Genomic DNA, 26714 nt, shown 5'->3' with positions numbered 1-26714 from the left:
CGCTATACAACGCAGACAGAACAGTGAAAGGGGTCTGTTGGATTTAAATACGTTTAATTTGCTTAGATATTAACGAAAGAGCAATACGTAAAGTGGTGACATGTGGGTGGTCATTCGGTGGCCTGCAAACTCGTCTTACCCTGAACTATGTAACCACAACAAGAAGTTCTAAGACATGAAATTCCATTATGTATCAAACGGAGGCTTTTTCCTCTTTTAAAGGGTTAATTATAATAATGATGTCTGCTGATGATATGGCTTAGTGCTCTGTATCTGCCTTTTTAAACCCTGTCCATTCTCTATTTTAAATGTGTTTTTCAAATATGTGGACAAGTCGCCTGATTATACAAATCTTTATTATGTGTTCTTATATCCTTACTATATACTAAGCAAAACATTGTAGCCCATGAATTCAATTTTTACATATGAAAAGATATTTCCAGATAGCTCCTGACTTTTTTTTGAGTTCTTGGCCCATGCAATTGTTTCATATGTTGGCTGAAATGCAGGTCCTATAGATAAATATTTGTATTTGATAATTAATAATCAAATCCTGTCATGAGGCCCAGTGAAGAGGCCGTGCTGGCCACTCCCCTGAACACTGGCTCACTGATGCTCTGTTTCTAACAACAGGGGGCAGCAGTGATTTATAAGTCATGATATATCTGGTTGTTGAGTCACTGAAGACATGCTAGATTTGAAGAACATTTGAAGATCACAGAAATTAAATTTTCCCCACACACTTGCACCTGCTCTTGGTAATGGCGCCTGTGTTCTTTTTGCCAATACAATAAAATACAGGCGATTTGTTTGCAGTCTGAAGGCATGTGATGTTCAACCAGTATTTTTTTCCCCCAGCATGCTCAATGCTTTCTGGGAAATCTGCCCAGAACAACATCTGTCATTCAGGTTCATCCCTGAAGAAGATCTGGATTTGACTCTTTCAAAAGTTAACTGTCTGTTACTTGTTCTGCCGTGGTTGGCTTCTTCAGGACACCACCATTAAGCAGCAGAGTTATTAGTTTATGGACTGGGGCTGAATATTTACACTAACTCTTCGTAATTCAGTAGTTTAGTAATGTGGGACATAGTCCTGGAATTGAATGTGCCATAACACTAAGTTTTAAAGTCTGAAGTCTCCTGTCATCAAATTCAGATGAGTAACATTTTCATCATACAACACTAGAGTAGGCATTTTATTAGGCACCCTGACTGTCTTTCCAACTGGGGCAACTTTGTATTAGTGCATTTCATTTGGAAATGGAGGACCTTGATTGCTGCAGTCTACCCATTGACTCAAGACTTTATGGTACCGGAAGTATTAATCATGCCAGTGTAATCTAATCCTTTTAGTCAGCATTAAAAACGACCTCTTTGCTGAAAATACAGGACCGCGTCCTGTACTCAAGCACTCCTTAAATTGAACAAGCGTGCAAACTAGCCTGTCATTCAGCTTGCCAGTCTAATCTAATAATCAGATTTATTTAGTGAATGAAAGCTGCACAGGAAGATAAACAAGGCCAGGGCATCCATTAACCACCCGGTCTCATTTTAAATACAGTTCCATCCACTCTCAGTGTTGTTGAGATAGCCAGCTATCTGACCTCATTTGTATCAATTGGAATTACCTCTCATGCCATGAGTAGTCCTGTTTAATCCAAAGGTGTCAAATCCAATTTCTGAAAGTAATCAGTAACCCGACGTGCACAAACTCTGAGCAAAGCACTGATTATGGATTCATGCGGAAGCACATGCTCGGATCCTTAAGGAATAACTGTGATCACTTCTCCAATATGGAGAATTCATTTCATGCATTTTCTTTATTATAATCCATATCACTACTATGGAAAAGAAAATATTTTTGTAATTTACTGATATGTAACTGATTAGAAGCCCATGCATTGAACATAGAAAGAGCCAGAAACTTGAACATGCATGTTTTTCTGTGCTCACCACTCACCATCCAGGCCCACACAGAAACCACTGTATCTGAGCATGGGCACACATCCGACACAATCTAATATTCTGAGCAATTGCACTATAAGCCATACTTACTGCAGGAGAAAGAGCTTTGACTGGAGGTGCATACCTCATTGACATCCAGTAAATTGTAGGCCTATGGAAAGAATTTATGGGGTGCTTGTGGTAAACTGAGAAACCCTGGCTGGATAAGCACTCCGTATGCTAGCAGGTACCAACTGTGCTCCTGCTGAAATGGGCTCCCAGATATGACTGGCTGTGGACAGACTTGAATTAGCCATGTCTAAGCTGTGTGATTTAGCTTGCACTTAAAACATGCATGCCTACTGATTAAACCACATGGGGGATAGAGCATACCTTTTAAATAAGAGAAAGATTACATGCCATGTAACTTTATGCTTGCAGGTATACAAACAAAGATGTACATTATTTACTGAAAGAAATGAGTATGCGTAGTGGGCATTGTTCTGAAAAAGGTTGGCCTTGGTCAAGCCCCAAAGATAGAACCATTTCCAAATAGCTCAACTTTCTGTGAATAAGGCAAAAATATCTTTTCAGTGAAAAACAAAATACAACTTGTGAACTTATTTAACACGGTTTATTGGAAAGATGACCACACGATGGCAATATTGATGCACAGAGTACATCTGAATTTCTTATTACAGTCCATAAGATCCTTATGAACTTAAAGAGACAGTTAACTTTCAGGAGTTGTTTGATATTATTTCTGTTTTAGGGCATTTTTTCTGTTGGTTCATATGGTGATTGTGTGTGATGAAGGGTAATCTAGATTCTGACAGATGTTTCAGAAGCCCTACATGCTTTTCAATGGCTGGTATCAGGGTCTAAAGCAATAGATGACACTTCAAGTAGGTCCACTTGGCGTCAGTTGGTGGAGTAATGGACAATTGTTCTGACCCTATTCAGTTATAATGGAGGCATTTTGCAATTCTTGATAATTCCTTTTTACTAAAAATCAGAAAGTGAGTAGTTCTGCTGGCTATATTATTTTTGGGGCAAGCTCTCTTGCTGGGGTCTCTGTTAACTCCCATTAAATTACATTACTTTACATTTATTTAGCAGACGCTTTTATCCAAAGCGACATACAAAAGTGCATATCAAGGTCATTGGAACAACTACAAAAAAAAAAAGAATATGGTTCATTATTTGGGATATAAGACAGAACCTAGTTCTGCCTATATGTAAGAGATTGATTCGGTACCTATACTGTGAATCCCTTCATCATAAAAATCAAACTATGATTAAAATAATCCTTGCCAATCCATTACATTATTTAGCCTACAGTCTGACTATGCATGCAGTCAGCTGTCTGGTTAACTTGTCAACGATAAATATAAGATGTACATTTGTTCTGGGTTTCATTTTAGCAATTTGCTTTTTTAGTAAGCCAGGTAAAATGACAAACATCAACAAGTCACAAGATGCTGAAACAACAAGTCTATGGACATGTGTAAATCTTTTGAGCAATTCGAAAGTAACATTGGACTCCATCGGCAAACACTGTTGGCAAAAACAAAAGGCAACATTAATTAGCCACTTGCTAGCAGTAGCCCAGTCCAGCATGCTTTTATCCATTTCAGGAAGCAACACAAAACTAAAACAATACTACTCCATATCATCAATCACTGAAGAAAAAAAGAGGAAACTTTGGGCAGTAGAAAAAGAAAGAATACAGTTTCTGTCATTAAACAAAATTTTATAACACAAGAGCACCAGTATTAGCTTGTCAGCACAGAGATTGATAAGGTATGATCTCCATCTGTAAGATCTTACCAATGACAAATGTGCTTGAATCTGCAAAAGTTTTGTTTCCTGCATTACGATAAGTCTAGCGTATTTTTATACCCCTTGGACACTGGAGGACCACATAGTGCCAATGTTTAACAAAATTTCTCATATTTGTATGATCTGTATTTTGGTTTTTGGGTGAATGGTAGATTTGTACTTCTGGCATTAACTCCATTTTGACCAGATAGTGATTTTTCAAGGTTTCTAGTCTCTCCTGTGAAATGTCTTAAACTCAGATTGGGTCACAGATTAACATTTTTTAAAATGTAATATAGAAAAGTATTATTACGAAAAGGTTCTATTTCAAAAAACATTTTAATTATCAAAATGAAAAAAATAATAAAAGAATATGTTTTTTAAATACTCACTGAAATATGAACAAAAATAAAAATTATATAATAATATAAAACATTGAAAGAAGAAATATTATGCAAATAAAATGTTATGATAAATAATAAATATGTGCTTAGGGCACATGGTGTTTCAGTTACACTGTGTTCGCCCGCTGCATTCCTAACTCATTGATTTGGCTGTTCACAGCTCCGCACATTCATGTACGACTAAATCCCCAATTAATGTTGGCTCTTGTATCCTTGTCAGAGGAAAGAAGAGCGGTCGGGTATCCCAGTAACTGACCGCTGTTTCCAGGAAATGGAGAGATGGATGGGATGGCTGCACAAGAGGAGTGAATCCTGGCTGGCAGTGGTCAGAAACCAAGGATTACATCAGAGAAGCAAGAGGACAATGAGGAGCCATTATCACTGAGCCCTGCAGAACTGCCATCGGCCACAGTCAGCGACCAGCGACGCTTGGAATCTCTTCCCCCTTACTCGCATTGAAACAAAAGGACTGGTAACAAGGCTGAGGCGGGAGGTTATTTTGGTCTTGGTTCACTGTGGGTATCTACAGCTCAGCGTCTATAAAAGGCCAAGTCTATTGTCATGGGGATTGGGCGGGATCAGGTGTCAGTGTGACATACTGTACGCAGTTTTACCACCTACGCTTGTGTGAAATGTATCCTTACATAACTGCTGTAACCGGGGAGCCGATTGGAATGTCTGTTTTCTTTTCCCCTAAATACAGGACAGGCAGAGCGGCTGCTTGTGTACAAGAGAGCATAGGGACAGAGCGAGGGGATGAAACAGCCGCTGACATGGACTCATGGACTTCAATACTCCATCCGGTCACATTTAGCTGAGAATATCATTTAATATGGGATTTTAGAAAATACCCTAAAATCGGGTTAGATAGATAGATAGATAGATAGAAACTTTATTGATCCCGTAGGGAAGTTCCCTTAGGGAAATTCAGGTTTCCAGTGAGTACAGCACCATAAGTTAAAAAGTTAACAAGTTAAACATCACACACCAAACATAGAGATAGTAACAATATACAGAAAATAAATAAAGAAAATAAATAAAGAATAAAGTAGCAGCGGTTATATAAAATAGCAGCGGTTGTTCCAGTTTAATTAAATAGGTAGTAAACAATAAATAATGAGACTGTTCAGTGTGATGATGATGATGTTCAGGTGATCAGGCCTAACTCTACTTCCTCAGACCTCAGACCTAACCTATCCTCCCCCACCCCCTCCTCTCCCTTCCAACTTTGGAGTTGTGCAGTCTTATGGCACGGGGAACAAAGGAATTTTTCAGTCTGTTCGTGTTGATCCTCGGGAGCAGCAGCCTGTCGCTGAACATACTTCTCTGGTTGCTGATGACAGTGTGCAGGGGATGGCTGGTATTGTCCAGAATTGCCAGCAGTTTTTCTAGTGTCCTCTTTTCCGCCACTGTCACCAGGGAGTCCAGCTTCACGCCAACCGCAGAGCCGGCCCGCTTGATCAGCTTGTCCAGCCTGGAGGAGTCCCTCTTTGATGTGCTGCCCCCCCCAGCACACTACATGCTCAGGGAAGACATACTGACATAAATCATGTCAAATTCATGAGATTTGGGATTTGATTCATGAAATCTTGCTGAACTTTTACAAACAGTTTTGGGCCAAGTCTTTCCAGTTGTCATTATCACTACTGTTCTGTTTAAGCTATTTTATTCATCATTTTGAAAGCCCTAACACCAGTGAGAAGCTTCTGTTCGCTTGTTGAATGCCATATCAATACCTGCACTGACACTTGTGACATTTGTGAGCTGTATGGAGGTGTGGCTCAGCCTGAATGTCTGGTTAAAGGTCCCCACATTCTTAGCTAAGTGCAGATTCAGTGAAAAAGCACATTGAAGGCCAGGCTTTATCCAGCAGCAGCTGCCACAGCCCCCCCGACAAGGCTCTGAAGTGAATTACACAGGGCAGTCTCTCTCTCTCTCTGACCCTCATTCTTTCTGCAGTGTTTCCATGGATCACATACACCCTACAGCTGCTCTGTCTGTCCACTTTTACAATCTAGAGCAGTGGTTCCCAAACTCGGTCCTGGAGTACCCCTGTGTATGCTGGTTTTCGTTCCAACCACAATTGCAATACCAGAATTTTAACAAGTTGTTCATTTTTCTTAATTCGGTGCTTATCATGTTTAGAGGGATTATTAACCCACTTAAGCCACGTCATGTCAAAAATAGCCATAAACAATAGAGTTACCATGTTCATATTGTGCATTCTTGCAAACAATTACATAGAAGAGGTAACAAACTTTTTGGACCAATTGAAAGAATGAGATTAATCAATAGACCCCTGAACATGTAGCGGAACATGTTTAATTTCCTGAAATGTATTGACACAATGCAGGTTTGGCTCGTCATCGTTTTCTTTCAAATCTTCATTATCTTCCAGATGGTTAGTTTTAGTGGCCAGATGTCCACACTTTGACCAATTAGACGCCTATTGACACACCTCAGTCTTTAATTTGATCTGCTAAAAATAATTTACCTTTTAATGTAATTGTTTGCAGTGTAGCGCAATAAGCACAGTGTGAACATGGGAATTTTATTCTTCATGGGATGCTTAGCTATTTCTTAATATACATAATGTGGTTGAAGAGGGTAAATAATCCCTCTAAACACGAAGAGCACCTAATTAAGAAAAATGTACAACTTATTATAATTCTGGAATAGCAATTGTGGTTGGAACGAAAACCAGCATACACAGGGGTACTCCAGGAACGAGTTTGGGAACCACTGATCTAGATCAAGAATTTATTCCTGTTCACTTTGACTGAACCTGATTTGCAGTTTACTCACAGCTTGTTGTTCACTGTTGATTTGGGGTAACCCACAGTGTGTCCAGGTAGATGACAGTATTGCTAAATTGCATGGTTTCTCATGACTATCACTGGTGGTTGTTGGTAAAGAATAATGGTCAGAGGTGTCAAAGTCAGCCCGAGCCCTTCAGAACCTGGAAACGTAGACAATAGGTGAATCTGTTTGTTTTACAGAGCGACGTACAGACATTTTATGCAACAACCTTTATCATGTTTTGAAAACAGTCCTGTTTGTTTGTCGTACACTTTAAACATTCGAATTTTTGCATGAGAGCACAGTCCATTGTGCTGATTGCTATTCTCTGAGTCGACCAAACACTCAGACTTTTTTGTATTTGTTAAAATGTATCTATTTTAACCACCCAAAGTTCCTTGAAGTTAACTTGATCAATTGGATTATAATATATAGGAACAGAACGGAGGCAGGGGGATATTCAATCAGTGATTCGTTTACAACAACAAAACAAAGTCAGAAAAAAATGTGGCAAGATAGATGCAGAATCAAGAATAAAAAAACAAGTTAGCAACGTGCAGATATGTTCTGCTTTCTCAGGAGGCAAAGGGACAGTCGGATTTGTGGAAGCCAAGTAGGCCTATCGTATGCTGTATGATGAAAAATGAGAACAGGCCAATAATAACCATATGAATCCAAAGAGTAAGCAAGGGCAAGCAAACTACACAACAATAAACAAGTTGAATCCAGTTCTAACGAAAAAAAACAAACATGTTTTAATATGAAGCATAACATTAATATAAAACATTTTGTTTTATTTCGGGCATCCTCAGAGTTTTTGGTCATGGGTGTATGTTTTATCGTTACACGAGGAGAGCAGGAACACCATGTGCGGTCTGAGCAGTCGATGCGAGTTGCTCAGCTGTTTTTCGGCAATTGCCGACACAGTATTTTTTCAAGTCGGGTTGGGCTCGGGCATAAACTCACCAGGTTGAGTCGGGGTTGAATTTTCAGGTCCACTGAGAACTCTAAGAATAAAGGTTGATAGCTGGGGGTTTTTGACAGACTATTATCTGAGAGCGTGAAAGATTGACGATTTGATTTGAATGTGAAAACTGGGTTTTAAATAATACAATTTCTTATCCGCTTCGTGTGATTGGATCCCACCCCAACCTTGTAAAGGATTATGGTCCTTACTGTACAGTAATCAGTTCTATGCATTGGCTTGGTTCATACCCTTTTATTAAGCAGATCTAATCTTTTGTAACATTGTGGATATCTCAATATTCTCCATTAAACCCGTAATCCTTGCCTAAAGGAGACAGTTGGTCGTTCACATTATGTTCTCACAATTCACCATTCTGTCCATTTCAAACTTAAGCAGTTGCTTCCAAAGAAAAACCAGTTTGGTTGAAACACATGTTTTAAGAAATGTAAAACAAAAATGCTAAGAGGCGTATGTTAACATGTAGGCCCAAAGAGCAAGGTGATACGCCTGGTAGCATTGGACAGTGCAGGTGCTGTGGGAGCAAGCAGCTCTGGGAAATGAGGGGTTGTTCACAATTCAAACATTCGTAGATTTTAAAGTGAAGTTACATAAATTTTAATGTGAATTATTTATTAGAATGGTTACTTGCATTACTTCATAATCAAACAAGCTGCAAGCAGGACCTCTTAACTTTTTTTCTTGGTCGGCTTTCTGAAAGATGCAGCATAATAATATGTGGCATATAATAACCTGTTTGTATATGATAATATACATTTTTTCTCTCAGATTTAATGACTTCTTTTAAAGAAATTTTTTTCTTGTTTTTATCATGTTTGAAATAACAGGACTAAATACTAAATGTACTATCCAAAAAGAATATATTTCAGACAAAATAAATATGTAAGCTGTGTGTGTGTGATGTGTTTAGTGGCGTTCAACATTTAGTAAATGTATGAAATTTTTAGGAAATGCAGCAACTAAAACATCCATGACTTATCAATGAATACATATAAAAATTCAAATATCATTTGTCACCTTTGAGACAGGACAAATACCTGAATAGATCACTTTAGCTGTGCATTTCCAAACAGGGTATTCAGATTCATATATATCCCTCACGTAGCCTGTTTATCTTCTGTTTCTTGTTTTTTAACCCTGAAAGTAGGCCATGGCATGTACTGGCATATACTGTATCTGCCTCTTTGTGCTATGGAACCCAGGGTCACAGTGAAAGCATACATTTAGGTGCATCCTCCAATCTCAAATTTTTTTAGTTTCGTGGAGGAAAATCTGTTGGCTTTCTGATGAGAATACATGTATATGTCTTTCTTTCTTATGGCCATAACAACCTTAAAGAGAAAAACTTCCCATTTCATCTGTCAGCTAACTATTTCTCCTCTATTCTAATGAAAAGTAATCATGGGACCAAATGACAGGGAAGAACAAGGAAACTATTGTAAAACTGAAATTGAAGTTTTATTTCAGCCAGCGAAACTACAAAACAACAGTTAAAAAAGAGCAGATGAGAGAGTGGAGGAGCCCATACTGTGGCACAAAGGTGGGGAAGAACACAGGGCTGTGCTTGTTGGGGCTTCAGTGCAGATGGTCATGGGTCTTGAGACTGTCAGACACTGTTCCAAGGAGATTGTGTCATAGGAACCGTTGCATCCTGATACCAACAACATGAGGATTATGTGTCACAACAAGGATTGAAATTTAAAATACGAAGAACATGGTGCTGTATGTTTATGGAAACGTGAAAATAGAACATTAGAGGGTTGACTTACTTGCTGTTCAACCAGCCATAATGTGTTTGACAAAAGCTAGAAAATAAGCAGGAAAAAAGGGATTTATATTGGTATATGCAAGTTTTATGATTAATAATAATTAATTAACAGAATTGGAAATGGGATCTGATTGGCTCACCTTCATAGTTGATGCAGCCATTGGTGTCCTCCTGTCCATTGAGAAGCTGTTCCACTTCTCCCTCAGACATTTTCTCACCTGCCAGGACAAAAACAGGTCTTTTAGTTGTCTAGCCAGGAAGACATGGGCTGGACTTCACTCTCAAATTAATTTTGTGTGGGAATTCATCTTTTATATTGTAAGTTCCTCTCTAATTTGCTCTCTTTAAGCTTTATCAGTTTTTTCAGAATTTCTTCAGACTTTTGGCGTCCCAGCCAGGAGAAGGAAGGTCTCACCCAGTGTGGCAAGAACGTGGCGCAACTCGGCTCCCATGACGGTGCCGTTGCCCTCCTTGTCGAAGACGCGCAGCCCCTCAACAAAGTCCTCGAAGGTTCCCCGGTCCTTGGCCTTAGTGATTTGTTGAAACATGGGGAGGAAGGTCTCAAAGTCGATCAGCTTACTGTTCATGTCTGTGTAAGAGCAGAGAAAGGGAGAATGCACAGATTTTTGAGCGCCAGGACCTGATATCCAACTGTCAGTCAGTTTAACCTAAGTAGCATGAGTATAAAGTGATGCTTATTTGAATCAGATGATGGTACATTGTCACTATCTTGAAATTCCTGTGTAAACAGATTGACTTTGAACCTAACCCTTTTGTACATAGTAATTTGAGAGAGTCAAGTTACGTTATTTTTAAAGTTAATTTACAAAGGCAATATACTCTAAAAGTGATTTGGTTTTTCTGTTTGCCTTTGAGACCAAGAAATGTAAGAGATAGATTGTCAGAGCATTCTTGTGAGAAAATAAGGATTAAATAAATAAATAAATAAAAAAGAAGTAGCAAATCAAAGGACAAAATACAAAAAAACACCCTTCTTTGGGATGATTCCTGGTGTCTTGACTGAACTCCCAGCGTGAATATGTAATTTGTGTGTCCTCAGATCATGCCACCCAATCCCAGCGTGATTTCAAACTGACCTTCAGGTTTCGGTTTCCCCAGCACACTCAGGACCTCTGCGTTGGTGGGATTCTGTCCGAGGGCCCTCATGACGTCCCCGCACTGGGCGTAGCTGATTTTCATCTCGCCATTAGGGGTCCTGTCAAACAGCTGGAAGGCCTCCTTGAACTCTGTGTGGAAATGGTATGGCATACAGGTGAGAGGCACACAAGTCACTGCACTTGTCAACAAGCATAATACATGCTAAAATAATCCCATGGCATATCATAATTTGTCTTTAAAGCTGGTTTATAAAATGGCAAATCCCATTTTGAATCGTCTATGTGTTAGTTCTAAGGTTATGAAAATCTTTAAACTAAACATTGAAAGAGTAGCATAACTTATCATTTAATGGCAAAGTTATCGCTTTGCTTACCATCAATCTGGTCTGCATTGAAATCACTCTGGAAGAGATACAGAGACCCTAGTCATGATAGCAGCAATTCTTTTCATCACTCAAGCATTAATCAAACAAAACAAAGTCATAGAAAAGATATAGGTAATGTACTGATAGGTGACAGTTTTGATATCTCAAACGGGGATATGTCTTCAAGGGAGCTTTCAACATTATTGAAATGAATGTGAAATGAGTGCCATTTTATTTGGCACCTTATCAACAACCCATCAAAGTTGGTCGAGAAAGCTCAAATTCAATTCAGTCCACGAAGTAGTGAAGATACCTGTACGTTCAGTGTTAGTCTGTGTTTTTTTGTGTCAGTATTTAGTAATTAAAGTGATTCAGCATTAGCCAAACACGGCAATCTGTATAGAGGGAGGTGTGCACAGATTGGCCCTCCCTGCAGACACATCCAAGGGCCTGAAAGTCTTTGCATGCAAACTAACACCACTGATGATTGACAAATTGTACCAGGAGTGGCAAAAGTAAATATGTAAGATATGCTATATTTCTGCTTCTGTGGTAGGGCGTCATTACACAGTAGTTTATCATTTCTGTAAACTTTCTCTTATGCGTTCAGTAGGAAAATGTTTTTTGTTTTTTTTTTGCATAAAAGCACAGCGTTTTAAGATACTGCCCATTGAATATGTTTTTCTTTAATATTTCTGGTGTTGAATTAGGATATGGGACTACATATTAAAACCATTCACAAATGTTTGCCATGTTTGCATTTTGAAGATATTCACCTTATTGTTTATTTTTGTCCTAGAAAATCTAGATTCAGGTATTCAGATTTTTACATAAATTGTGGTGTCGTATATTAAAATTTTTACTCTGCAGAAGACAACATGTAAAGATAATCCTACCATCAGAGGTGACCAGTGACGTTATCATGCTTTCCTGAAAAAATATTTTGTGTGTATTGAAGGAATATCTAAACAGATATGCAGCCTCCTAAGACTGAAAAAGTAGTGTAAATGTCACTCTCTTTTTTCAAATAATATTATAGCTAATAAATCAGGAACCATTACTAACCAGTAACATTACTTCCTTAGATACATTAAAGGACATTCTACTCATCCCTTTTTTTGCAGGTAAATTAATTGCTGTATTTAAAATGTTTTTTATCAGCACATGATTTTCTAGCTAGAAAAAGTTCAGAAGCACTGTGTAAATGGTGCCTTTCCTTGATGTGACTTGTATTTTTACTATTAGCTTCTAGCTTCAAAGAGACCTTGCCGTCATTCTCTATTGTTCAGTATATATGCATTAACTCAGCTTTGAAGGTTGAGTGGGGAACAAGCTCTTACAAGTTACCACTACGTCAACCTTTGGTGTTGATGAAGAGCGGTGGATTGTCAAGGTCAGATCTGGACAGCAGTTACACCGCATTCCTATACATATATCTTGGTCTAAGAATATTACTCGCTGCTCACGGGGATTAACGAGAAACCATATCTCCGTCTGTCAGTCCTGGTGGTAAGATGGAAGCTAATTTAAGAACAATGGGAATGTAAAGCTGCACTCAAAGACCTGCTAATAAGGCAGTAATCTGGTTGGTTGGCTGCTCGGAGCTTCCATCTGCACTTACGCCATCCCAGCATGCCACTTGTTTTTATAAACTTCCATTCTCAATGTATACCAAATAAACAAACTGCAGATTGTTCAGTTTATTCGTGGCACCTTCATCATGTCACTGCCTTCTGTCTTTAACAAGTATTTCAACACATCAAACTGCATTCGTAATAATCCCTCAAGAAATAGTCAGTGTCCTTGATTGTTCAAGAACATGAAATGCTCAATTCAAAATTTCTCAGATCTGGAATTTAGCCAAACTTATACTTTTCAAAAAATATATTAAGAAGTCCTAAATTGCTAACTCACATCATCCACTATTATTGCTTTATCTACGTTAAAAATTGTGTTAGGGTACATGTACTGAAATTGTGAATAACTGTCTTATGAATAGATTTTGCTTGGGTTGCTGCATGTTGCCTTGCTGTGTTATTTGCCTTTACATAGGTAACAATCATGTATATCATAATGAGGGGAGCTGCTTGATAAGTCTTTCAGCTTTTTTTGCTCTACAGCCACATATTTTTATTAATATGTTTGCTATTGTATGTTTTTTGTGTTTTTTAGTATGTTATATGTTTTACTGTTGTATATTTTGGTATTTTTTAACTTGATATGTGTGAATAATCGAACAAACAAACAATCTTGTTTGTAGAATAACAACACTCTCCTCACTCCCTATCCCAAACCCAAATTTGAGAGTTGCAGGAGCTGGGTAACTATTCAGACCGAGTAATACATATTAATGTAGTTTCAATGTGCACACCTTTGTAAGCTAATTTGAATAGGAGTGATTCTTGAATAACTGTGATGAAATTATGATAATTTTTGCAATATAACTTAATTATCTTTACTGATGGATCAACCGACAAACACCTATTGGAAGTTTGGATTTTAGTAGATTTAGATGACATGTTTAAGGTTCTCCCATCACAAAAAAGTCATTCAATTATAAAATGAAGAGTACAAAACAAGCAGTGGCAACAACATCAACATCATAGATCATCTTTTAGAATTCAACAATGAGTTTGAGGTCAGATTTCCCAAGCCCCACTACCAAGTGATTATTGTGGCATAATCCCAAGTTAACTGCACACTCAGGCTGACATTTGGAATCTTGTTTGTTCAGCTGATGCTGGGAAAACTTGAGAGAGCCAACCGCAGTAATCCGGCTGTCTCAAACTCATTTCCTTCTGCACAGACAGTGCAGCCTTTGTAATGCCGCTGCTACTGTAGCCCAAACACAATGACACAGAGTGTAAGCACAGCTTCTCCTGAAATAGAGCTGCACACGGTGTGCCAGATGGTGATGATGGCCCTCGATTGCCTCAGGACATGCAGGAGTACAGACTCACGCGCAGGCTGATGGTGTGCAGATCTACCCCATGCAGGGACACTCACCGAGATGATCTTGGTTGCGGTTACGGGCTCCTTAGGGGGCTCGGGGGCCGGTGCTGGTGCTGGTGCTGGCGCTGTTGCTGGTGCTGGTGCTGGTTCTGCAGCGGGCGCTGCCGCTGCCGCCGGTGCTGGTTCTGCCGCTGGTGCTGCCTCTGGGGCAAGAGCCAGTGACGGTCCTGGTGCCGGTGCCGGTGACTTTGGTGGTGCTGGTGACTGTGGCGGTGCCGGTGACTTTGGTGGTGCTGGTGACTGTGGCGGTGCTGGTGACGGTGCCGGTGACGGTGCCGGGGCCGGTGCTGCAGCCGGAGCCGGAGCAGGAGCCTCCTTCTTCGCCTCAGGCTTTTTGGGGGCCATGGCTCAGCCTTTGGGAGCACGGAAGAGAAGAACTGACACAATGGAATCCGCTGCCAGGAACAAAGGGCTGAGGTCAGTCTCGTGGATTTATATACCCAACCCCTATCTCGCACTTCAGAGAGGCGAGGGGCGAGGGCAGGGGCCCACCCCATCAGAGCCACCCCAGCATACTATAAAAGGAGAGAAAGCTGAACCCCAAAAATTCCCACCTCAGAAATGGGGGGCCTATTGTCGTCTAATCACGTTCCGCTCACCCTATTATCCTGCCTCTGCCCACCCTGTTCTCTATATGAGGGGATACCGAAAAAGCAGTTATTTTTCTCAGGCTGAAATCGATTGCAAACAGTGCCTGAGTGAGTAGGGGCTTACAAAAGTATGCATTGCTCTTGTACAGAAGCACAGGCAATACACAAGGGATGCGATGGAGCGGATGGGGGAGGATTGTCGGCGACGGGGGTGGAGGTTGTGTCCTGTCTTTTTTTAAGCACTTCTGTTGAAATGTTAATTCCATGCCTCTTGATATGCACGCCTAAGAAACAGAATCTTTTTGCCATTTCTTTACTTAGCCAGCCATGGCTCCCATGAGTCAGAAGGTACAGTATGTCCTCCTTCTTCTTGAACTCATAGCAGAACACGTAGCATCACTGCGGTTGGACCTGAGAAATGCGGGCATGTGCCAAATCATCGTCACCCAAGGAGTGCTAACTGCGAGGGAGGAGAAAAGAGGCTAGAGTCCAATTTTGCTGAAACCGAGAAAGCACGTACTCCTTTCTCCTTTTTCAGAATTATATAGGAATTTCAATCATGACAAAGTGTCTTTACAAATGGGGTAACATATCAAATCTGAATAATTCAAACCCAAGATATGACTTACTATACTGTACTACTGCCATACTATAGTTTAGGAAAATATTTTGGGACTGCACACAGTCATGGTTCTCACTAAAGGCAACTGTGAACTTTGAGTGCTTCGTTTGCTTCATGTTTGCGGGACCCCTAGCTTCTAATGCTTAAACACTTAAACACCCAGGGGACAGGCCACATTCCATGTCTTTGACCGTGTGGTCTAGTCAGAGCCCGCTGGCCACCTGCTGGCCCAGCCTTTACATTCCCGCTGCTCCTCTGGGGGGTGAACTGGGCGGGGGTGTGAAGATAACTCTCAACACCGGCCTGGAAAATAGTCCAGCTTATATAATGTACAGCAGTCACTGCTTTTTCATTCCAGCAATTACCAGAAGCTTCTATTGCTGGCCACTGCTGTCTCTCTTGGCAATGTTCTTTCATGTCATGTTACAATTTAGTACTTACCAACATAAAACTTTACTCAGTAAACTAAAAAAATAACAAAAGCACCATTTGATGCAGTAAAAACTAAATGTCATATTATATACAGTGTCATGAAAAATGATTTGCCCCCCTTCTTATAATTGCATTTTCATCACACTGAATGGTTTCAGATCTTTAGACATAATGTACTAGTAGACATGTAAGGGTAAGCTGAGTAAATTCAAAAAGCATTCTTTAAATTATTATTTCATTCATTTAAACCTCACTCATATCATGACCATCAGAGTGAAGTAGTTACCACAAAGTTTCTATAAGCACCCTATGCCACAAACAAAAGGTAATTCCAGGAAAAAGTTCTAGAAATATATCATTCTGTTAAGGGTTACAAAGTCATTTCTAAGGCTCTGGGACTCCACTGAATGACAGTGAGAGCCATTATCTCCAAATGGAAAACACTGAACAGGGGTGAATCTTCCCAGGAGTGCCCGGCCTGCCAACATTTCTCCTAGAGCACAGCGACAACTCATCCAGGAAGTCACAAAAGATCCCGGAAGAATATCCAAAGAACTGCAGACCTCTCTTTAGCCTCAGCTAAAGTATGTTTTTATGACTCCACAATAAGAAAGAGACAGAGCAAAAATGAGATTCATGGGAGTGTAGCAAGGGGGAAACCACTGTTAACAAAGAGAAATATCAATGCTCTTATTTTCAAAAAACACCTGGATTATCCCCAAACCTTTTTTCTATAATGTTGTAAGAACAGATGAGCCAAAAGAATATGTTTTTGGATAACATGGGCCCCATTATGTCTGGCATAAAGCAAATATACAATTTCACAGTGCAAACATCATACCAACAGTCTTGGTGGTGGCAGTGTGATTTAGAGATGCTTTGCTGCCTGAGGACCTGGATGCTTGCCATTATTGAAGGAATCATAAATTCTTCTTTGTGCCAGAAAAGTCTTAAGGAGAATGTCCAGTCAGCTGTCTGTGAGCTGAAGCTGAAGCGTAATTTGGTTATGCAGCAAGACATTGATACAAAACATAAAAACAAGTACACATCTGAACGTCAAAAAAGTTTTGAAGTGGCCTAGTCAAAGTTGAACCCAATAGAGATGCTGTGACAAGGCCTGAAACCCAGCAGTTCATGCAGAAAACCTACTAATTTGTCTGAATTTTAGCAGTTCTTCAAAGAAGAGTGTCCTAAATTCCTCCACAGCGATGTCTCAGATTACATTTTGATGAAAATGTTGAATATTACATTTTGTTTAATGATGTGAAACCATTCAGTGGACTAATGCAATAATGGAGGAAATCAGGAAATACTTTTTCACTGCACTTGTATTTTGAGCTTACATTTTATTCTTACAGCATATTAAATTTACGTTTCTTCACGATAAACTTAATTTAAACACACCAAAAATGTGAATCCTTGCTCACCTAAGACAATGCCTCAAACAGACAAGCTGCTACAGTGAGTGTTTGCATTGTAATCCTCAAACAGACACATTATTACAGTATGTGCACTGTAGTCCTTAAACAGACAGACCACTGCAACGTGTGTACTGTAGTCCTTAAACACACACACCATTGCAGTGAGCGTGTGTACTGTAGTCCTTAAACACAGACACCGTTGTAGTGAGCGTGTGTACTGTAGTCCTTAAACAGACAGACCACTGCAATGTGCGTACTGTAGTCCTTAAACACACACACCATTGCAGTGAGCGTGTGTACTGTAGTCCTTAAACACACACACCGTTGCAGTGAGCGTGTGTACTGTAGTCCTTAAACACACACACCGTTGCAGTGAGCGTGTGTACTGTAGTCCTTAAACACACACACTGTTGCAGTGAGCGTGTGCACTTTAGTCTTTAAACAGACAGACCATTGCAGTGTGTGCACTGTAGTCCTTAAACAGACAGACCATTGCAGTGAACGTGTGCACTGTAGTCTTTAAACAGACAGACCATTGCAGTGAGCGTGTGCACTGTAGTCTTTAAACAGACAGACCATTGCAGTGTGTGCACTGTAGTCCTTAAACAGACAGACCATTGCAGTGTGTGCACTGTAGTCCTTAAACAGACAGACCATTGCAGTGAGCGTGTGCACTGTAGTCCTTAAACAGACAGACCACTGCAACGTGTGCACTATAGTCCTTAAACACAGAGGTCTGCTTTGCCCTCTGCTGGGCTCTGCTGAAACTCACCTCAAAAACCAGAAGCAGGTATAATCGTGTTTGTCTGAGAAAAGATATGCTTCCACTGAAAAGCTCAGAGTGGACTAGCACCATGTTTTTTTAACAAATGCCAGCAAATATCTGGATATGCAAAACAACTGCATTCTTTTGACAGTTTTGAATTGTGTGTTTTTTTGTATTTTTTTGTATTTAGGGATTATAGTACTTTATTTTTAATGGTGACCTTACACAGATGTCTTTTCTGTATTTTCCCCAGGCTACATTGTGCCCATTGGGTATTAAAACGAATAATTTCCAGGTCCTTATCCATATTCTATTCCTGAAACTGAATTGAGTGAATGATGCAGTCAAACTGAAGTTAGAGCGGAATTCTTTCAAAGAGCAGTTTAGTTTTCATGCTTACGATGGTGTGCTTGGCCTGATAGAGAATTCCTCCTCATTTAATGCACATTTGATTTGTGCATCCAGGACAATACTGCGCCTACTATTTTTGGAATTCACAAAAGTAATTTGCATATCTTGTCTAAAATGTAAGTGCATTCAACCTTTAAATGTGTGATTGTGTACTGTTACTGCTGTGTTACTGCTGCTCTGGAGAAAGTTGTATACCTGTTCTGGTTCAGCCTGTCCTCTGGGAATGTAGATAGATGGATGAGAGAGACAGAGCCTTGGGGCTGCATATGTAGAAAACAACAACAACAACAACAACAAAATATTCTTACATTGGCATTTTCTTCAGGCTGTCTTAACATAAAGATGTACCTAACCATCTGTGAATTGAGCATCAGAACACCTACTGTTACAGCGACGGAAAACTCATTTAAACACTCTCGGGTGAAGAAGAAGGCAGTACTGGTGTTCGTGTATGTGGAACACTGCTGCTTATTTATGCTTTACGAATCCACCGCGTATTCCCTGTCAAAGACAGGGAAACATCCAGAACACTGCGAGAAGCTGTAAAGGTGTCCCTCAGGTCTCAGCTGATAGTTGGTTTATGTCTCATAAATAAAGCATTACAAACATCAGGTTGAAGAAGTCGGTCTCCCTGTCTAGAACAGTCATCAAACTGACCTATCCACAGCTCTTTTTATTTTGTTTTGTGGTATTATTATTCCTGTTTAATATTATATTTGTCTCTGTTAAACGTGAAACTTTTCTTATCATTATAAATGCAGTTAAACACCACACTTGGTGTACTCAGATTTGAACCCAAACGTCTATATTTTGCTTGAAGCAAAGATACTTTGCTAGAGTGAAGCTGATGTATGCCGTCGGATATGGAGTGTCTCTGTCCTTCCCTGATCGCCGCTCTGCTGGTTTTTTGCACCTTCAGGTGAAGTGCTGTACTGTTGTTCTGTTCTAAATTCTAACTAAATAATGACTAAACTAGCTGAAGAAATAAATCACGTCCCTGTGATCTGCGGCAGCTGCGGCAGCTGTGCAGCTCTACCTCACAGTTGCTGCACAGCTCAGCTGGTATTGGAGAGCACATTTGCTAGCGTGGGCCTTCCCCCCGTTGCGGAGGACTCCGCAGGGACGTAACAGGACCACAACGAACATTTAAAATAGAGGAATACTTCATAAAATATGTTTATCTTATGAAGTATCACATTCCTTGTTTTTAGTTACCATTTGTAATTTGGCAATCTCCGTGTTATGGCTGTGTAGGTCTTTAGCATTGCTTTCCCCCCGTAAATTAAATGCCAGTTTAAAAGGCAACAATGATGGCTTCCCATACATCTCCAATCAAAGAAGACAATGGAACAGGTCTCCAGGGATGAAAAGTCCCTGGAAGCAGGTTAGTTTTCAGAGCTGAAGGCTTTTTCGGTTCGTGAGCAAATCATTATTTTTGTTTGATTAGACAGTTCTACTGGATCCATTTGTGCTCTGTGAATGTATTCCCTCTGCACCAGTTAGAGAGCCTCTTGATCCTTCAGGAATCTGCTGTGCACACGGACCTGCATTCATCTGAACCTGTTCTCCTCCTTCATCCTGCGCGGGGGGGCAGTGTTCGTGAAGGATGCGGTGCTGTTTGCTGACGAGAGCACCGACCACTGCACTGTGTCTACTGTAAGAGCAATTGCCACTGAGAAGCAGCCTTTGTTGTCAGCCCTGGTGCATGCTGGGACACACTCAACAACAGGTCACAGATTCCTCTGTGCTGTAGTAACTCTGCCTTTGTTAATGTTCAGTACTCTCTCATGTGAAATGTGGGCAGGTATTTATTGTGGAATGATTGTACTGAAGGGTTTTAGTTATTCATAATACCCCTATATGGTCACTTCTTTTTTTTAAACTGACCCCATTATATGTATAAAACAGCACAAACATTGTCTAAAATATAAAACAGAAATATGAAATACTGTCTAAAGACATTCAACAGCTCTTGGGGTGAGTTGGTTTACTCAGTATAGTGAATAATAGTGGCAAGTTTTGTCACTGTTTGGCCTCCATCTTTGCACTCTGCTTCATCCAGGTTGGCTGTAAGGTGGAAGTGGCTCTCTTCCAGTACTGCGTCCTGGCAAACTTCTTCTGGCTGCTGGTGGAGGGGCTCTACCTGCAGACCCTCCTGGTTTTCACCTTCACCCAGCACAGGAGATTCTTCTGGTGGTACATCCTCATTGGTTGAGGTGGGGGCCAGCTCACACCTGGAGTCCCAGGCCTACTGGCTTGACTCTAAACAGGAGTGATTAACTGCCAAATTAGCCATTACACACTATGCATAATGACGGCGAAATCATGTAATGGGTAACAAATTACTGTTTTGACAAAGAGAGAACGTAATTAGGAGGGAGAGGTTGGTATCTATTTGTTGTAGCATACATTTCAAAGAATGTAATTTTTGTTATATTTCTCATCTATATTTTCTGTGTTTTTGTGCCCTGTACCACCTGAGCACCAAATAAGGATAAACTCATAGAACATTCTGGAATATAAAACAAATGACAAGTCAAATATCAGGGTATTGAGTATTTAAAGATACCATTTAATTTATTAGGTAATAACAATGTTTATCAGGGAAATAATGCATCAGTGTATATTGGCATTCAGAGAACATCTATGATGTAGTCCATTATTCATAAAAATGGACTACGCACGTACTCAAATTGTGTCTGTCTGTCTGTCTGTCTGTCTTTTTTAAGGATCTCCCTCGATAACCATTGTCATCTGGACAGTGTTTAAGATTCAGTATGACAACACAGGATGAGTATTACCATAATTCTAAAACCAAATATCAGGCATATAACTGAGAATCTAGGATGGTTTATCATTGTTTTACTTACTGCTTTAAATTTAATTTATAATAGCCAAAACATTTTCTTATATGATTTCTTTTCTCCCATGGATATTTCTCCTTGAATTGTTTATTATCTAAAAATATGTTTCATTTTTTGATATATCATATGAATGCCCATTTTAATATGCATTATATCTTTTTAATGTTTTGAAACAGACTTTTAAATTTGATTTTATTTCACAGTGTACGCTGATTGGTCTCATTATTATAACCCTGGAAAAGGGCGGCAGCTAATGACATCATTTTAAAAAAGGATGAAAAGAATCCACTGTCTACAGGCGTCCTGGTTGCCATAGTAACAGTTGTTGTCTGTGTTCCTGGCAGGTGTTGGGACGACCTAGAAAGCGCCCTCTGGTGGATCATTAAAGCACCCATCCCGCTCTCTATCTTTATAAGATTGGCACTTCTTCACAACCTACAATACAACTATAATTCCTTAACAACCAACCAGCTATCCATACTATTCCGATTGTCTAATAGAGTACTTCCCCTCTTCAGCTCAGCAGTTGGTATAATTTACTGTCCACTAAAAGCAAAGTATGCTTCTAAACTTGACATGTCATGTTTGCGAGAATGCTATCCATGCAAATCCATTGAAGTGTACACACAAATATGGGGGAAATGTTTTTTTTTTTTTATAGGGAAAGCAATAACACCTAATGTTTTTTTTATATCCAGGTAAACTTTGTAGTGTTTGTGAACATCATCAGGATCATTGTTCAGAAGATGAAGATGCCAGTAGTAGAGGGAAGTGAGAATCCACACTACAGGTGAGCGTCAAGCGTTCAAAGGCTTTTGAAGCTGTCTAAGTCAGGCCTGGGGAAGAATCCTGTTTGTGAAAATCACTGGATGAAGTAAAACACAAATATTAGTAGATTTCTGCTTGAATGAGAGTAACTCACCTTGAAAGTCCGTTGAAGTGACGACCGAGACCCGAGTCAAACTCTGACATTCAAAAGGTGAAATAGTGACAGCTGGTGCAAACAATGATGTTCTGACCAATGGCAGGTAACAAGAGCTTGTGTGCGTACTGTACATGTGTATATTTGTGTTAAAATACATCAGGGACAATTCAATAAACTAAGAAAGAATTAACTTGAGCATTGAAGTTTCACGGTGTGTGTGAAATCTTGTACGCCCCTCACACACGTATTATTCCTTAAACAAATTAATATATAGTAAAATACATTGGCTGTAACATGATATCTAATGGGGAACTTTAATTCAAGTTCTGTGTCTTTTTCATTTGTGTTTACTTAGATGTCTTACTTCCACATCCTGCATCCATATTCCCTATCCAGAACCTGCATCCAAAACACACCAGTTTGACTCAACCACAATATTTTGTGCTTTTTTTCCCTGTGTTTCCCTATGCACATTGAGCCCACAGAAGATCCATACAACCTGTGATAGCGGGCATGTATTCAATGATAATGTACAGTCTTATTCAAAGTGACTTTTGGCTTATTTTTTTTCAAAGTCACTTTATAAAAATTAAGGAACACAGCTGGCGGCTTGTTTGCCGGGAAGGCAAACTGCAGAATATTTGAAAGGTTATCAATGAAAATTTTGATTCTACTTTAGACAGTAAGTACTGTCCCAGGTCCCATTCACAGTCATCTGTTACCATGGCTTCACATTTTCCACAGACACCAAGGTGTCAATGCTAGCTGAAGCAACTGTGTGCTGTCACTGTCTTTTTATAGCTCCTTCTCAGCATATGCTGGCTCAGAAGGATAGGGGCTAATGTCCTCATCCCAATCATACAATCTGAAAGTCATCAAGGGACCTATTTGGTCTTGGCATGTTTCACCAGCAATGATAGGTAACACAAACTAACTATAAGTACAGTTTCTTATTTCCTTCCCTTTTCCTATTGGTTATTAATTTAATTGTTTGCTTGTTTGTTTGAATGTCTGTTTGGTTACACCTATCCCTGTGTAGGAGGCTTGCAAAATACACCCTGCTGCTCATCCCCCGGTTTGGGGTGCATTAAACGGTGTTTGCGCTCTTCCCGGAGAACATGGGCTTGGAGGCAAGGCTCTGCTTTGAGCTGGTTCTGGGATCCTCCCAGGTACGGAGCTCTTGAACTGCCCCCTGCTGCTTGGCTCACACCAGAGCTTCCTCAAACCTCCAGACCTGGGCCCATTCTGGACACAACACACCTGCAGAATACCGTCAGGCCAACCGTGCTATTATCGGCCTTAAGCAGCTACTCGAATTCTGTCAAAACATCGCGCCAAGCATGTTGTAAACTGCCATACTGTGCCCAGAATTTGTTTTCCCGTGGTGCTTATAAATGCTAATCAGCTGAGTTAGATGCGGAGAGAGCACATTGTCCCTACCACACTCCCTGGTCCTTGCACTTCTCTATACAAAGCCATTGGTTCATCAGGAGAATCACTTGCAGCTATGATCACCTGTTATAAATCATATACAGGCCTTGCTTTCATCAGCACTCTGATCAATATTTAGCCGGGACACAGTACTGGAAGATCAGATCAATATCTTTCCCTCCGTACATAATATACCATTGCCACCTACATAGAAATGGCTGTAGAGCTTTGGAGCATAACTGCAGTCAAAGAGTAAATATTTTTTTCACACTTCTGTCACAGTTCCTCTCAGAAACAACAATGTGTAAAGATATTCTCTTTTTGACATTACCCTTCCAGTAATGCCATACTTGCAGTTTTCTATACAGTGGCTGTTTTTGGCTATTATCACAGAGAACTGAACAATATGCATTAGATGTGCAAGCATTGAATACTTTCTGTTTTATTGCAGGGGTTTGTTGTTGCATTGCTCTACTGCTTCTTAAACGGGGAGGTGAGACATGTTGCTTAAGATTTTTTTATTAAATCTACTAGTGTCATCTGGCACAGGTACAGGAGTAATATTGAGCTGGTCATACCTTTTTTGTCAGGTTCAGAATGAAGTGATAAAGCAAATGCGGCGATGTCGGCCTACTAGTGGCAGCAATGCCTTCGACCTGGTGATCCAGGATTACACAGCCTAGAATGGAATCTCAGCTCACAGCATCATTTGTCAGTCTCTGATTGTCTTGTTTCAATTGTGTGATTAATTAAGATAATTAATCTTCATTCATTTAATTCACGGTATAAACTCAATGACTGCTGATGTTGTTATTATTTTTTTCCACTAACAAGATGTTTGTTCCAAGATTGTACTTGCCCTTAGAAAATCACATTTGGTACTTGGTACTGATGACACATGCAATTAGCACATACTAGCATGAAGTTGAGCATCGCACAGCCTTGTCGACACAAGGTTGGAAGTTAAACAATGGCTTGTGATGTTCACCATTACTTGTTTCTTATTATTTTCAGGGAATATTTCACAGAAGCTAAAATATTATTTGTTTACGATGTGACAGTCAAGAATAAAAATGAATCAAACAATTTTTAATTGTACTGTCAATGTTTATTTATTCAATTCTAGGCCCAGGGGACATATTGAAGCATAACAAATTAGACACCCTAACCATGGCTACCATTGCTGAACATTGTGCATCTCACATCTGTTTCAGTGCTAGATATTGTCAGCAGATGGCAGTAGTGAGATACATGAGGTACTGACTGATGACTTTATAATGGTTCAGACACTACATTCTGCAGCACTCAGGTTCTCTTTAATCTAATTGCCTGCAATGCACTTTGTGATTAACTTTGATACATAAATTGAAACAAGAATTATTTTTGATTCTTACTCGGAATTATCAGTTTATATGACATGCTGTACAAAGTGATTCAGTGTTGGTTTGTCTGAAAAATTATAGTTCACTCTGTTCTGACTCCTTTGGAACTTTTGAAAAATATAAACAAGAAATTAAAATGGGATCAAACTTAATTTTCCATTGTTTGTTTCAGGGCTTAGTCTGTGTCATCTTCTTCAGTCATGTTTTCACATTGCTTAAGGAGCTTGTATCTTAATTTAACGTCCTTACCAGCCAGTGAGCACAAGCTTTATGCAAGAGAGGGAGAGTTAGCAAGTGTCCAACCAGAGCTGCTGCTGTTCCCTTCCAAGAAAAGTCTGCCCATTATGTCAGAATATCATAGAGCGATCAGGGCAGGATTAAATATCTTCTCAGCTGCTTTATCTAGATCAACACAGGCTAGAGGGAGTATGCAAGAGTCTTCATTTGTGACCAGAGAGAGAGAGAGAGAGAGAGAGAGAGAGAGAGGGAGAGAGAGAGAGAGAGAGGTGTGTGAGTGTGTGTGTGCGTGTGTGTGAGCCAAACGCGAAGTTTACGTAAACAAGTTACACTTTTTCATAAATGGGAAGGTTCCTTATCGGGGTCGGAAACTAATTTTAAGAGTCGGAAAAGCATGGAATATCTGAGTCAATATAACCATCTGTAAAATCATTTACTAGACTAGGTGTCCTTTTCCTTGGATCGGATAAAATGGCACTCGCCGAGAAGCTTGATATCCTATTTCAATTAATGGGATTCTTCTCTAAGGCTATGTATGCTATAGGCCTGCCGTTGTCCCCGTTACTGCAGGCTACGGTTTAACTGCGTTATTATACCGAGAGAAAACTCTGCTGGGAAAAAATTGATCCTCTCATTGTTAAGATACCCGTGAGCTAGCTGTCAATGAGTCTTCAGCCGTGTAATCGCAAGTGCGCTCAGTTCCCCATAGACCACTGGATTACACGCTTACTCGCGTCTGGAGGCGGCGCTGTTTAAAGAAATATGTTGCGCTTCTGTCTAATTTGAAATGGATTACTATAAATGCTGGAGCCGTACTGGTTCTTAACCTAACGAGAAGGGCTGAAACCTTGCCAAAACGGCTCCAGTACTGTGAGCGCGAAAATCCTAAAACTAACCAACGTTTCTGACAGATGTCCAATGAAACACATTGGCTTGGTTGTGCTATTGAAGATATAACCCACTATATACAGTATAAACAATTAATATGCACTGTAGAACAACTATTGAATAATTTCTATTGATTACGTATAATTCATAGCAGATTAGAAAAACCTTCACACATTTCACAAACTCTTCACTTGTCCGCACGTTTCATTCTCTCAAAAACGGCATTAATAAAAGTTGAATAAAAGTACAGTATGCTGCAAGACTTAATCAAAAGTCAGTTAAACTGACAACGATTCATTATCGTATTGAAATTTTTACTGAATAAACGAAAACTCATTGAATACCTGTATCGTATATCTATCGTATAACATGTTGTAGGCCAACACTGTAGGCTATTTGATTAAGTTTTCTATTGGAGACCGAATCCTCGCAGCGCGATTACCGAGTCGTCTTGTAGTGTCAAAAAGTTTCGACTAAGTGATGATCCTACCTGAAGCAACGCTCAGGTTTCATTCAAGACACCCCCGCG

General features: G+C 39.9%; 2 protein-coding genes across 2 annotated transcripts; one reads left to right on the top strand and one right to left on the bottom strand.

Moving 5' to 3' along the window:
- Nucleotides 1-9389: 9389 nt before the first annotated feature.
- Nucleotides 9390-14636, bottom strand: zgc:163073 (uncharacterized protein LOC100037358 homolog). The gene is made up of 7 exons (XM_064321757.1): nt 14211-14636; nt 11214-11241; nt 10819-10968; nt 10137-10310; nt 9862-9939; nt 9723-9758; nt 9390-9604 (listed from the first exon to the last, which is right to left on the bottom strand). Exons 1-6 carry the CDS (start codon nt 14559-14561, stop codon nt 9730-9732), a joined length of 810 nt encoding a protein of 269 aa, XP_064177827.1. The 5' UTR covers nt 14562-14636; the 3' UTR covers nt 9390-9604; nt 9723-9729.
- A 497-nt stretch (nt 14637-15133) lies between these two features.
- On the top strand, nt 15134-24687 carry ghrhr2 (growth hormone releasing hormone receptor 2). Its single transcript, XM_064323329.1, is given in 11 exon segments — nt 15134-15154; nt 19279-19338; nt 19340-19377; nt 19982-20114; nt 20521-20674; nt 21188-21247; nt 21666-21742; nt 22021-22112; nt 23287-23416; nt 24130-24171; nt 24269-24687. Coding segments are annotated over 11 exon segments (900 nt in total). The 3' UTR covers nt 24362-24687.
- The last annotated feature ends 2027 nt before the right edge of the window (nt 24688-26714 follow it).

This window comes from Anguilla rostrata, chromosome 2, assembly GCF_018555375.3.
Source record: "Anguilla rostrata isolate EN2019 chromosome 2, ASM1855537v3, whole genome shotgun sequence".
NCBI classification, from domain to species: domain Eukaryota; kingdom Metazoa; phylum Chordata; class Actinopteri; order Anguilliformes; family Anguillidae; genus Anguilla; species Anguilla rostrata.
This window is presented reverse-complemented; position numbering and strand designations above follow the sequence as displayed.

Bases quoted from the DNA above. Each gene is read 5' to 3' on its own strand.
- zgc:163073 (XM_064321757.1), bottom strand. From the start codon at position 14,561: ATGGCCCCCAAAAAGCCTGAGGCGAAGAAGGAGGCTCCTGCTCCGGCT. The intron at 9,940-10,136 runs GTGAGACCTTCC...TTGTCCTGGCAG, and splicing joins CCACGTTCTTGCCACACTGG to GTGAGAAAATGTCTGAGGGA. The intron at 9,759-9,861 runs GTGAGCCAATCA...CTTATTTTCTAG, and splicing joins TGGCTGCATCAACTATGAAG to CTTTTGTCAAACACATTATG.